This window comes from Lichtheimia ornata (assembly GCF_029851405.1).
Source record: "Lichtheimia ornata isolate CBS 291.66 chromosome Unknown scaffold00153, whole genome shotgun sequence".
Classification (NCBI taxonomy): Eukaryota; Fungi; Mucoromycota; class Mucoromycetes; order Mucorales; family Lichtheimiaceae; genus Lichtheimia; species Lichtheimia ornata.
This window is the reverse complement of record NW_026695472.1, coordinates 1-12,984: the sequence shown is the minus strand read 5'-3', so window position 1 is coordinate 12,984 and position 12,984 is coordinate 1. Positions and strand designations below refer to the sequence as shown.

Here is a 12,984-nt window from a genome sequence, read left to right as displayed (position 1 = left end):
TCATGTAAACAGATCCAGAAGATACGTATATGTATAATTAGCGACCAATGACATGTGCATCAAGCAGCTTCCTTACATTAGAGTGTGATCAATTGCAACCAATCAATGACCCTGAATGAGCTTTATTCTGTTGTGAGCTATTACTTTTATTGTTCTTTTCATTGTCAAGAAATTTATTCAGTAAGGGATTGGGTCACTGTCTATATGAATGTAGGCTCGACATCTAAAACATTTATCACTTGCTGCATATCCAAGGCACCCGACAGCTGTTGCTGGATGGGATAAAATCATGCACAGCTGCTTAATCACCGCTCGTGCGCAGCATTTCTTTTCGCTTTGATGACTGACCCCAAGATCGTTGGTGTACTTCGTGGTGCACATCGCAACATTGAGAGTTACGGTAAGTATACGCTCCATGCTCCCGGTCTCTATACTCATGACGTCTTTCAGTTATTCCTATACGTGCCCATGACGCTACGATCATAGGCAGCCTTCCACAAAGGTAAACCCAGTACTTGCCATGGCAACCATGCAGTTTCTCATAGATCCCTATAGCGATTTCCAGATCAAAGACCCCAGAATCAGCTATTTCCACGCCGTGATACACACAGTATGTCAACAAAAAGGGTGTTTACCTGTACGTACTTATCGCCAGCGATGTAGGTGAAATACCATGACGATGGCATCGATGTCCCCTTTATTGAAGTAAGAGATTTATTTGTATCACAATACGGCATTTCATTGACGCCATTGTCATTATTTAGGATTTGAGCGAGAATGGGACCTACCGTAAGATCATAATGAACAACGCATGTTTCCTTGTATGATCCATTGATCGATATCATGAATAGTCAATCACCAGCCGATCGGATGCAGGCGAACAGCAGCATTATTCCAAGGATGTATCATAAGCTTTGCCACGTCTGATTTTGGTAAGAGTTTTCATTGTTCATTCACTCGCCAAGGAGTAGTACAGGAGTTGATAGTACTTACTCATGTAGAGTTTTATTATATACCAACAAAGGTATACGAGGTTGCTCAGTACAGAGATGTCGAAGTAACACTTGCCACAGCAATTGAGGAATTCATAGTGAGTGGTATTATTCTACCTGCTGGCTATTGCATACGTTACTTACATATACATTACCCACAGCCAAATAATGGAATAACGAGCGACAAGGAAGACCATGGATCACAGCAAGGAAACGACGACATTATCATTCGCTTGACCGATCTGATTGCGAAAGGTGGTGAGGCCTCTATTCATCTTGCCATACCTCTCAAAGCACAAGTTTATCCCGTGGCATGCAAGGTCAGGAACTACAAGTCTATTGGACAAACATCAGTAAGGGTTCAAGAAGAGATTGAAATCATGCGTTATTGTCAACATGTAAGTCATCGCTCGTTACACTGTGGAATAACATCTTGCTGAATCCTTTGTTTGCCTTAACAAGGTTGGTATCCTTCCCCTTCTTGGAGTCCATAAACCTGATCCGAAGAGTGATTGCTGGTATCTTTTGACGCCATTGTAAGTAACCCGTGAGCAGGAGTATCCCAATACTTATTGACAATATCCATTCGCTGCAATATAGAGCCACAGGTGGTGACTTGAATTGGAAAATTCGAGCTTGGCAGAAGGCATGGGCGTTAAAGGAAAAGGAAAAAGGCAACAACAACAACAACAGCGACGACCTTCCATTCCTAGGGTGCATGTCAGTCATACGATGCATATTCTATCAGCTTGCCATGGCAGTATATGTAAGTGGCGATTTACTCCTTGATCGATCTTTCAATTAATAGCTCTATTTTTCCTTTTGGTGCAGTATTTACATAGCGAGTTTCTAGACAGCAGAGAAACAAAGCCGAAACGAGTAATCATTCATGGAGGTAAGAAGAACGATTGTAAAGGTTTAAAGCAATACTAATGGTTTGCAGACATCAAGGTATTGTGTAGGATATTCTGGATCATGTTCATCAAAGCTAAATAAGGTATATAGCCGTCAAACATCCTTATATGTGACAATTCAAACTTTCCTCGGGTCGTCCTTGGTGATTTCGGAAGCGCTTTTTTCAAAGAAAAGGCTGATATCAGGTTAACAGAAGGAGGAACATACCCGTAAGTCCATTATGATGCAATTCTCAGCTTGTCGGATGTTGACGGCGCTGTTTGCTTTAGGTATTGGGCGCCCGAATTATTTCGCAAGCACCAAGAAACGGGTGTCAGGATCGATGAGCCGGAGAAGATTGACATTTGGGCACTGGGATTGATATTATACGAGATGATCGGTCGCTGTCACGCACTTGTGGATACGGGGTCACTTGATTACAATCAGATTATGGCAAACATCTATAACAATGAGCCGAATTTTGATGGCGCTGCATGGAGTGATATCGGCCCAGAAGGTAACAATCATCATGCATGATACTTTTTTCGTGTGTGGCTAATGATCCCGTTATTATTTAGTAAAACTTATCATCCAATGGTGTCTAAAGAAGAATCCAGCAGAGCGGCCGACGATAAAGCAATTGTTGGGTATTGGCGGAGCGAGTAGTCCGGACACTATTGAAGGCAAAGCGAGCGAATGGATACATAATGGATGCGACATTGAGCGTTTTGGAGAATTTGTTGCAAGAGCTCGGGCCGAAAAATCCATTTGGTCTGGGCAGTTTTTCGTCAACAATGCAACTTCATCACAAAGCACTGAAAACGAAGGCGAAGAATCCAAGGACATTGCTGCAAAAATGGATCATCTTCTCGTCAGGAACCTTGACAGCTATGACAGGGGCATTATTAAAAATATGACAGGCAAAGAGAAGCACATTCGGCCTGGGCAATTTCCAAATAGTAGATGGATGTTGGAGGTGTTGGACGATGAGCCTAGTAGTAGTTAGTAGACGTAGTAGTAGTTGATTTAGAATACAGATGAAGTTTCTTTACACTGGGATTGGTCAAATATACCGGTACACATGTGAGTATTTGATGATGAGCAAAACTCAGCCAAATAGCAGCAACTTTCGGATACACAGTGGAGAATGAAGACGACTGACCAAGTTGAGAGGGGCAACCCACATCGTAGTTTCGTTGGCATGGTGACTCATTTGTGTGGCCTTTGCCCTTGTAAGATTGACCTTGGATAACTCGATGCTAACAACACAAAGATGTTATGATTCATTTAATAAAGCTCAACCAAGAAGTTTCAAACAACATGTGGTTATGAAACAATGCAATACATACTAATGCATGAGATGACTTATTATGAAAAGAAGATTTTGTTGTCACTTGGGTTCTCTTCCCACGTTATTGTACGACCTGTTACTGGTAACATGTATAGTTTATTTGCAACAATAACATCTTGTGTGAGTGGATGATACAGTGACAAATGTCGGTGGTAGAGATATTGCTACACGAGATTCGATTATTGGTACCGGGGATAGGAGAAGTTGGGTGCGAGTGTGTGTGTGTGTCAAAGCACTAAAAACTGGTTGGTGTCATAGTTCCACATACCGCTCCGAGTGAAGAGTCAAAGCCATTGGTTGTTTGGTAGGTATACCGCCGACAATTATACACCCTCTTTCATATCCCATTTTTGTTCTCCCTCCATCTTTTTTACTCGTTTCTTCTTTTCCTTCTTTCACTTTCTTCTACCACACACATTTGAAATGAGCGATCGTTGGTTGGTAATCAAGGCTTCCAAGGCACTTCTTTCCTCGGACAGTGAAGTGGCACCTGCCTCTGTTCTCGTTGACCGTAGCACTGGTAAAATTGTCAAGGTCGTTCAGGGACAAGACCTTCAACAAGAGGGCGCCGAGGTTTTGGAACTTTCCTCTTCTCAAGTTCTCTTCCCCGGTCTTTTGGATGCTCACGGTAAGTAGAGAGATTTTGGATGATGGGATTAAGCACTATGATCTGTGACACTTAAAAATGGTTGGTTGCCTTGGTTACCTTAGTCCATTTGAACGAGCCTGGTCGTACTGATTGGGAAGGTTTCGAGACTGGTACACGCGCTGCTGCTGCTGGTGGTATTTCGACTGTCATTGATATGCCATTGAACGCCATTCCTCCTACCACCACTGTTGCCAACTTGGATACCAAGCTTGATGCTGCCAAGGGTCAATGCCACGTTGATGTTGGATTCTGGGGTGGTGTTATCCCCGACAATGCTGAGGATCTTCCAGGTCTTATGGAACGTGGTGTTCGTGGTTTCAAGTGTTTCTTGATTGAGAGTGGTGTGGATGAATTCCCTTGCGTGAACGAGGCTCAAGTGCGTTTGGCTATGGACAAGATGGTCAACTCCGACAAGGTGTTGCTTTTCCATGCTGAAATGGAGGGTGATGATGATCACAGCCACGAAGAGGATGTCCACGCTGATGCTCGTACCTATGCCAGCTTCTTGAACTCTCGCCCCCAAAAGTTGGAGACCAACGCTATTGAAATGATCATTCGTTTGACTCGTGAATACGCTCAAGCTGGCAAGCCTGTCAAGACTCACATTGTTCACTTGTCCGCTGCAAATGCTTTGCCATCCATTCGCGCTGCCAAGAAGGAAGGTTTGCCTTTGACCGTTGAGACTTGCTTCCATTACCTCAACTTCTCCGCTGAAGCTATTGAAGATGGTGCTACTCAATTCAAGTGCTGCCCTCCTATTCGTGAAGCTTCCAACCGTGAGCTTTTGTGGGAAGCTCTTCTTGATGGCACAATTGATTACGTCGTCAGCGATCACTCTCCTTGCACTGCTCAACTCAAGAAGCTCGATTTGGGTCACTTTGGTCATGCATGGGGTGGTATTGCCAGCGTCCAATTTGGTCTTCCCGTTCTTTGGTCTGAAGGTCGCAACCGTGGTGTCACGTAAGTTGATCATGTGATTTGATGGAGAGTAATAGGAACTTGGTTACTGATTGCTTGTTTGCAATTTATAGTTATCAGCAACTCGTTCGCTGGTTGATTGAGAAGCCTGCTGAGCGCACCCAGCTTAACCACAAGAAGAGCAAGATTGCTGAAGGTTACGATGCTGATTTCTGTATCTGGCGCCCTGATGCACCTTTCGATATCAAGATTCAAGACATTCACTTTAAGAACAAGGTCTCTCCTTACATTGGTCACACCTTGTATGGTGCCGTTGATCGCACTATTGTCCGTGGCAACGTTGCTTTCGACCGTGAAAGTGCTCAGCAATTCGCATCCAAGCCCCATGGTGAATCTATCTTGATCTAATTGCCGCCATGCAGCCTATATTCTCCCTCATAAACCCTTGTTTCTATACACTCATTCGATCATCATTGTAGATTTTGACCCTTTTATCTATTGCAAATACTAAAAAAATCACTTTATGTGCTCTTCTGGAAAGACTCTAGCTGCTTTTTGTAATATGCATGATACTGATGCCCCTGATGAATAAACCCAAACTTCGGATTTTGTCCATGTCCTTGACGAATACGTGCTTCTAGTGCTTTCCCAGCTCTTGCTACTGATTGTGCCGTTTTTTGAATCACGCCGGCAATATCATCGGGTGGTCGTGTTGGCTGATCATCCTTTTCGTTGTCATCATCATCATCATCATCGCTGCTACTGCTGTCGCCATAAGCACCAAGGCCGGATGATGAAAGCCAAATGATATGCTTGTAAAATCGATAAAGTGGATGCCTTTGGCTGAGGAATGCATAAAGTGGGTTGTTTCCTTGACGTGCTTGCGTTTTGATTTCGAAAAGCTTTGGGTTCACAGATGCTGCTGCTGCTTTTGCTGTTGAAACAATAGTATCCGCTTGTTCTTGGGTATCAGGCTATTTGGTCTTTATGGTCAATACAATCCATCATCCATGATCACGTGAGAGATTGAATATTACCAAGGGCATATCAGCTGCAGTCTTGTATTGAGCAGCAAGCTTTCTTTGGATATCACTTTGTGAATTGCCTTCGTAGTCATATTTGAAAGCATTGCTCGCTTCTTCTTGTTGCTGTTTCTTCCTCCGTTTCTCATCTATGCAAATCATTGCGTTACCAAGCGATAGGCTATACCATCACGTTGTTGACTACTTGAACTTACCCACACGAGCATCTCTTTCATCTTCACTCATGTCAAATAATGATCCTTCATCCGAGTCAAGATCAGCGTAACGTTCTTCATCAATATCAGGATATGGCTCCTTTGGGAAATCACGATGTGGTATCCTTGGAGGAATGGATTCCAGCAAATGTCGCACGTCAAACCTGTTGTTGTACTCGTATCAAGCATCAATGCATCCATACAAATCATAGTATCAGCTTACCTATCCAACATCATTTTGTTATTTGCATCATCGCTTTGCCATGGCAGCAAGTAATGTCCTTGTTCCACTTTGGTTGCTGTGTTCTTGTCATCAAATATTCGAGCTTCATATCCAAATGCAATCAATTCCTCCTCTTCTTTGTGTTCAGCCCTTTTCCCTTTCCGTTGTCTCTTTCGAACAGGCTCATCTTGATTGGGTTGCTCGCATAACAACTGCTCACTAAACATTGTTAGTCGATCGCTCCTGCCGGCTGCCATTGGGACGAAAGAAAGTCGTTATTATATTTTTGAGTCTCCCCTCACCTGTCTTCTTCTTTGTCATTGCACCGACTTGTCACCGGAATCACGACGCTTCACCAAAGAGAACCCATCAACGTCCAGTCTTCCAGTTAACTACGAGACACTCTCCAATAGCGACACGTCAGTCTCTTTTCTCTTACGATCAACTCACGAGCAAGGACAATGGATCTGGATGCAGCAGCAGTACAGCTACAAGAATTCAACCAAGACACGCTCTTGCATCCTCAAGGCGCACAGTCCTATGTCACCAATCAGTTCCTCAGCTCTCTGATTGATCTCATTCACGCGTATACGGGCAAGTCTACAGAAGCCCAGGTGTATAAAGAGGCGTACCGTGCGTTTGCGTTGTTGGTGCCACATGTATTCAACACCGTGTAAGTAACAGGAAAGGGCGATCCTATATAAAAAGACCAAGAGGTATTGATGGATACATGATGAGTAGATGTCAAAATGAAGCAGAAACAAGGATGTGGCAAACAGCAACGGATCTATCCAATGCAGTGGAGCAAAGTGCACAGCAACATCAAGACTTGGGTGTAAGGATCGCTGCTATCAAATGTATCCAAATGCTGGTGCTTCTTCTTTCTAAATCAGATCGTAATACCTTGGTAAGTTATTCATTGGTGGATATCATGGCAACCAAACCCTGATTATTGGAATTTATAGAAAGATCCTTCTCTTACCTTGGTGCGGCCACAACATCGTGTTCTCGATGCACAACAACTCGAAGATAGAGGCCAATCACTGTTATATACGATGCTAAATCTACTCCAAAAACCAGATGAGTAAGTGATTAGGATGGATTGGTAATGCAACAATACTTATCATCTTTTGCAGGACCAACACAATCATCTCAGCAACAATCAATTGCTTGGTTCCCATTGTGAGAAAGCGACCCCAATTTTATCGACAAATACTGGATGCCATGATCAAATGCAGCAACTCGCCACCTGCGAACATGTCGACTGTACAAAAGAGGAGTGTCAATAAGGTGGTCAAGATTGCGTTGACAACATTGATTAGGTAATATTGTTGTGTGGGATAGGAAGGAGGATCTTGTCAATCTCATCATCATGTTATTGATTTAGATCGGATCAATTACCTCAATATCGAAATGAAATGGTTCAGGCATTTGCGTCAATTGGTGGAAATCCAGCCATCTTTCAGACTCGACAATCGAGAGAAAGACGAGAAGGAAGTGAGGAAACAAGAAGAGGAAAGCGATCTTTGCCTTCTGCATCCATGGAACAAGGATCTGAAAAGAGAAGCAAATTGGCTCATGCATCATCATCGAGAGTTGAAACGCCACCACGCACCCTCCCATCGCTACCGAACTTTGACGTGACAAGCATACCATTGCCGATTGTGATTGAGATATGCATGACCGCATTACAAAGTGTGACCGAGGAAGCCATTCAAGAACGCATTAATATGGTAGGTTGTCTTATTATTATACATGGATTACTTTTGGCTCATTGGGAATTGTGTATGATATGGGTGATAGCTTCCACCTTCGGGCATTTTGGGCGGATCCACAACGACGACGGCATCAACTTCAACCAACACCCCTCCACCTCCTTCATCAGGACCCGATTTTCATCAATTCCAACCAAAGCCAGAACCAGCACTCCCGCAACCTATGGATACAACTGATATAGACACAAAACCTGCACCGCCCATTGCTGATGATAAGGATGTATTTGAAGGCAAAATCACAACGCGAGCACGAGTACCTTTAGCAAGCGTGCAGGAACGCGCAACACAGTCCCTAAAGATGAAACCTTATGAATTATCAGCACCATCTACGCTTGGACAGAATGAGCAAATGGAATTGATGAAAATGTCAGTACAACGGATATTCGACGCCGAATACCAGCTACAATCGAAGCAACCAGATACAGCAACAACAGCCGAGGATACCATGTCATCCACCTCACGAAGACCTTTGATGGCATGGAACCAATCGGCGAGATCCACATGGCTTCTCCTTCTCGCTAAATTGCTTGCACGAGGCATCAACAATAAATATCCTGGTCGACCTGGCACCAATGATGATGCTCAAGCCTCTTCTTCATCAATGGAAGATACCAAGATGGAAGCTGTGGAAGGAATGGATACCACTGATTTGAAAACGATGCTTGTGGATTTTATTGCAGCTGATTTACCAACAAGGTAATAATGGGTATGGTTCTAGGGGAGCTTATGTATTGATATTGTGTCTATAGATATGAAATTGGTCTCGCATGGTTGAATGAGGAGTTTCTTTGTGATACTGAATGCAAGCGACGTGACACCAGCTATGAACCTCAATATTTCAAATGGTTGCAATTACTGCTCACCAAGGGTATACCCACACTTGAAGGCAAGGACAAGACGTTGACCAAGTTGCTCTTGGATGCTCCTGCTATCAACACCGAAGCGATTGATTTGATTCGAAAGCATATGAGCGATGAGCCATCGAGATTTGTATCATGCGTATCCACTTTACGTGACCTGGTAGCCAATCGACCACCCGTACGAGATATGTGCCTTGATGTTTTACTTGAGTATTGCACCAATCCAGACGTCAAAATGCGATCTACCGGCATTGTCGTGGTGAAAAAATGGGTGCCAGATCATCCAACGATTGCACCCAAGGTGGAAGCTTTTGCTATCAAAGCGCTGCACACACTTACTGGAGAACCACCCGCAAAAAAGGTCGAGGCAATGGATGTGGATCCACCTACGGAGAATGGTCAAGAACAAGACACAGAGGAGGAAAAGAAAGAACAGGTGGAAGAGCCTGCCGAATGGTCTGAGCAAGATGTGGTGCGACACGCAGAGTTATTTTTTGCACTGTGTGCGAAGAAAAATGACTTGTTAGATGAGTAAGTGATGATTTGGATCACGTGGATCATGTCACTTATCATTAGTTCATAGGCTTTTCAATGTATATATCCAATCAGCCGATCATGTACAGCGACTGATCCGTCAGCATATTTACAACCTTATCAAATCCATTGGCATGCATTCTCCTAAGCTCTTGGATGTCATTCGTAATTTCCCAAGTGGTGGTGAAACATTGGTTATAAGGATATTAGTCACTCTCTGTGATACTGGTATGTGCATACTGGATGAGAAGATAAGCAAGATACTCATGATGCGAAATTAGTGCAACCATCGATTGAATTGGTTTCGGCCGTCAAATCAGCTTACCAAGAGCGCAACCTTGATGCCAAATTCTTAATCCCGATTGTATCTGGACTTAGCAAGGTGAATATAGGAGTTGCCAATGGTGAAGACGAGAATGCTAATGACGGTTGGACAATAGGAGGATTTACGGCATAGTTTACCAAAGATTGTTGAGTTGCTGAATAATACGGATGGCCAACGTAAGGTGGTAAAGAAGGTTTTCTCGCGTATTGTTACAAGCAGCGCTACGTCCCCGGCAGCCATGAATCCAACAGAGTTGTTACTTGCTTTGCACGAGATGGAAGAAAATGTGCCATTACCAAAGGCGGTGGAAGGTAACTACAACACTTTTTTTCATGCAAGCAACAGCGACTAATACTCTCATATAGCGATCAATGTTTGCTTTACCATGCCTGATGTTTTCGAAGCCAAATACGTCTCCAACGCTTTGCGATATTTGATTGATCAGTCAAAGATCCCAATCTTGCTTATGGTGACTGTAAGTAATTGTAATAGTGGATCATACATGCACGAAGCTGACTCTATTCCATGTCATTAGATGATTCGAACGGTTTCTGTATATAAGAATCTGGTGCAATTTGTTCTGAATCTTTTGGAAAAGCTGATAAAGAAGAGAGTGTGGACATACCCAAAACTCTGGGATGGATTTGTGAAATGCACTGAGGTAGGATAATGGTGATTTACAACTGGGCTACGTTTACACGAGCCATATGGAGCCAAGGGATAGGGATAGAGAGATCTGATATATGCCATTCTCCTTCTTTTCAATAGCGTACACTGCCTGATTCGGTGAAAACGGTTGCTACTTTGCCAAAGGACCAGCTCAAGGATATTCTTGTACGAATCCCCAGTATACAAGCACCTCTACGAGAATATGCAGAAAAGAACCAATTGGTGCAAGTACTTGTGTTGATGAATGAGATGGGTTTAATCGAGGAAGAACAATAAATTACCTTGTAATACTACTTGTCCCATAACCGCCTTCTGTTATATCCTTCATCATGAAAGTAAACGATATCACTTTCCAATGCCATATCAACTTTATAATAAAAAAGCTATCTTACAGGATCTAAATCGTAAGGGCAACGTGTGTTATGTAAGACATTATTTGCCAGAACTAAACGCAGAAAAGAGAGGGATGAGCTATAATATGTATCGAATACAGCCTTTGTTTCTAGACATAATGTATCAATCAACCCCCTTCTCTTCCTCTCTTTCCTTCATCACAGCATTGACAAGTAGGCATGAGTTGTATCTACCATACCACAAATCTTTCTACTGTATACAATCCACCAAGTCCCCACACACAACGAGGTTTAACTCACGAAGAAGGAAGGTCTCTTTCACTATAGAAGCATAGAAATGGTTGACCAACGCAACGTCGTATTCGCTAAAGTAATCCTTTAATCTAATGCCATTCACAAGAGAAAGATTGCAAGGTACAGCGAATTGTTCCTAGGGAGAGATATGAAGAATTCCCTCCTTTTGGGTGTGCATGGTGCATACGTGAAAGGCTGGACGTGAGGTGGCACATGATGTCATGATGGTGAATTATGCATAGCGTACGTATCAGAGCATAGAGTTGGATGATGATGGTTGTACATGGATGACAGGTTGCACAAATGATAATGACAATAGCTACCATGGAATAGAGATGCACCAACACCGTTCAGGATGATAACATCAAACATGACGATCAAGTTGACAACGGATTCATAGGAACAAAAGCTCTTTTTCCATCCGTTGTATATATCCAATCCCTTCCATCCCATACACCAAACCAATATTCAGGTCCATATCCAATGGAATTCGTGTGTATTAAAGCAAATTGCTACATGTAAATAAAGCTGTTTGTATACAATTGCTATCTTCTGTTCGCTTGAAAAGGCTGTAAGACAAGTTGCTGCTGTTACGTTTGGCCGTGATAGAGGAGAGTTGGAAGAGCGTGTGTTGTAGTAGAGTGACAAGGTTTTGAATGCTGTTTGAAACAATGGAGTGAGACTTTGCTAATGGCAACTGCTGGAATGAATGCTGTAACGTGTGATTGTGGCAAAGGAGTGTGCAAGAGCGTTTGTTGTATCAAGAAAGGCGTGTGGTCGTAGAAGAGTGACAAGAGGGCTGTGTACACGCCATGGACATGCCATTAGTCAAAGACAATCGAATCAAGGCAACTGTAGGATTGACATGATGCGTTGAAGCAGGACAATCGTTTGCAGGTGGTGGTTGTACTTGAATGGGCGAACAATTGAGAACGGGAGGAAGAGGGAAGAATCTAAGAGAGGAAGAAGTGGAAATTAAATGCAGGTTGAATCGACATTTCATTGTTTGAGCGTTATTCAGTCAAATCCACTCGGATCTAGAAAGTTGAATGATGGGCATGCTGGGCTGGAGCAGTACAATCGATTACATCCATTGGTTTGGGCAACAAAGGTGAATGGGAGGAATGGGGTATTAGCCGGCATTTGGAACGATTCCTAAATAGTGTACAAGTATCATGCATCGCCTGTGTTGGCTGACTCAAGTTACACAACACGACGCTCTGCATCTTTTGCCCTGTCAGGGTCTAGCTACTTCACAATGAAAAATGGCTCTTTCCGATAAAAGTCAAAAATCACAAGGGTCAAAAGGACCCCCTGATAAACCTCGCACATACACCTCACTTTTTCACGACAATGAAGTGGTAACCCTTTATCAACATGAAAAGACCAACACTCGACAAATATGGCGACGTGCAGAACACCCCCATTCACTTCTTTTTGACTTATCTCGTACAGCAATAAGCGATGAACAATTTCGACTAGCACTCTATGAATCACCTCTCAAAGATGCTGCTCATGGCGCCATCATCCACAGATCCCGGAAGCACACCACTGCAGAAGTTACATTCGATGATCAAGAAACTGTTGACAAACTCAAGCATGAACCCATCACCATGAAAGATGGTACGCAATTGTTTGGATCCCTTCCTATTCCTGAAGAATGGGAGGTAGTCAAGGTCAATCTCACGCACATCCCACTTTACAACCGTACAACTCTAACGCAAGCCCTCATTGACGCTTTGAAACCTTTCGGCAATATCCTTGAGCTTGGCATTTATCTTGAACAACACTACTTCACCGGCAAAGGCTTTGTATATCTCAACACTAACCCCAAGAACTACACCCTGTCAAAAACTTTTCATGTACAACCTCAGCAATTATCTCATTCAATCCCAGTCTCCCGAAAAGAT

At 43.2% G+C, this 12,984-nt stretch overlaps 5 protein-coding genes across 5 annotated transcripts; 4 read left to right on the top strand and 1 right to left on the bottom strand.

Annotated features, from left to right (window-relative positions):
* Positions 1-339: 339 nt before the first annotated feature.
* On the top strand, positions 340-2,892 carry O0I10_012749 (uncharacterized protein; the record flags this gene model as incomplete). The annotated part of the gene is made up of 15 exons (XM_058492637.1): positions 340-400; positions 451-502; positions 556-610; positions 664-705; positions 765-789; positions 852-932; positions 1,002-1,090; positions 1,154-1,390; positions 1,455-1,528; positions 1,593-1,758; positions 1,824-1,887; positions 1,936-1,943; positions 1,998-2,116; positions 2,177-2,403; positions 2,465-2,892. 15 exons carry the CDS (start codon positions 340-342, stop codon positions 2,890-2,892), a joined length of 1,728 nt encoding a protein of 575 aa, XP_058336595.1.
* A 768-nt stretch (positions 2,893-3,660) lies between these two features.
* Positions 3,661-5,212, top strand: O0I10_012748 (allantoinase; the record flags this gene model as incomplete). Its single annotated transcript, XM_058492636.1, has 3 exons — positions 3,661-3,865; positions 3,949-4,846; positions 4,918-5,212. The coding sequence occupies 3 exons, from the start codon at positions 3,661-3,663 to the stop codon at positions 5,210-5,212; spliced, it is 1,398 nt and encodes a 465-aa protein (XP_058336594.1).
* A 113-nt stretch (positions 5,213-5,325) lies between these two features.
* On the bottom strand, positions 5,326-6,521 carry O0I10_012747 (uncharacterized protein; the record flags this gene model as incomplete). The annotated part of the gene is made up of 4 exons (XM_058492635.1): positions 5,326-5,778; positions 5,842-5,975; positions 6,042-6,205; positions 6,265-6,521. 4 exons carry the CDS (start codon positions 6,519-6,521, stop codon positions 5,326-5,328), a joined length of 1,008 nt encoding a protein of 335 aa, XP_058336593.1.
* Positions 6,522-6,725: 204 nt separating this feature from the next.
* O0I10_012746 (uncharacterized protein) lies at positions 6,726-10,703 on the top strand (the record flags this gene model as incomplete). The annotated part of the gene is made up of 13 exons (XM_058492634.1): positions 6,726-6,937; positions 7,006-7,171; positions 7,230-7,348; positions 7,401-7,586; positions 7,652-7,997; positions 8,068-8,735; positions 8,789-9,430; positions 9,483-9,661; positions 9,715-9,815; positions 9,874-10,069; positions 10,124-10,233; positions 10,294-10,419; positions 10,527-10,703. The coding sequence occupies 13 exons, from the start codon at positions 6,726-6,728 to the stop codon at positions 10,701-10,703; spliced, it is 3,228 nt and encodes a 1,075-aa protein (XP_058336592.1).
* Positions 10,704-12,339: 1,636 nt separating this feature from the next.
* Positions 12,340-12,984, top strand: O0I10_012745 (uncharacterized protein; the record flags this gene model as incomplete). Its single annotated transcript, XM_058492633.1, has 1 exon — positions 12,340-12,984. A coding segment is annotated over one exon (645 nt), but the record flags the coding sequence as incomplete, so codon positions are not given.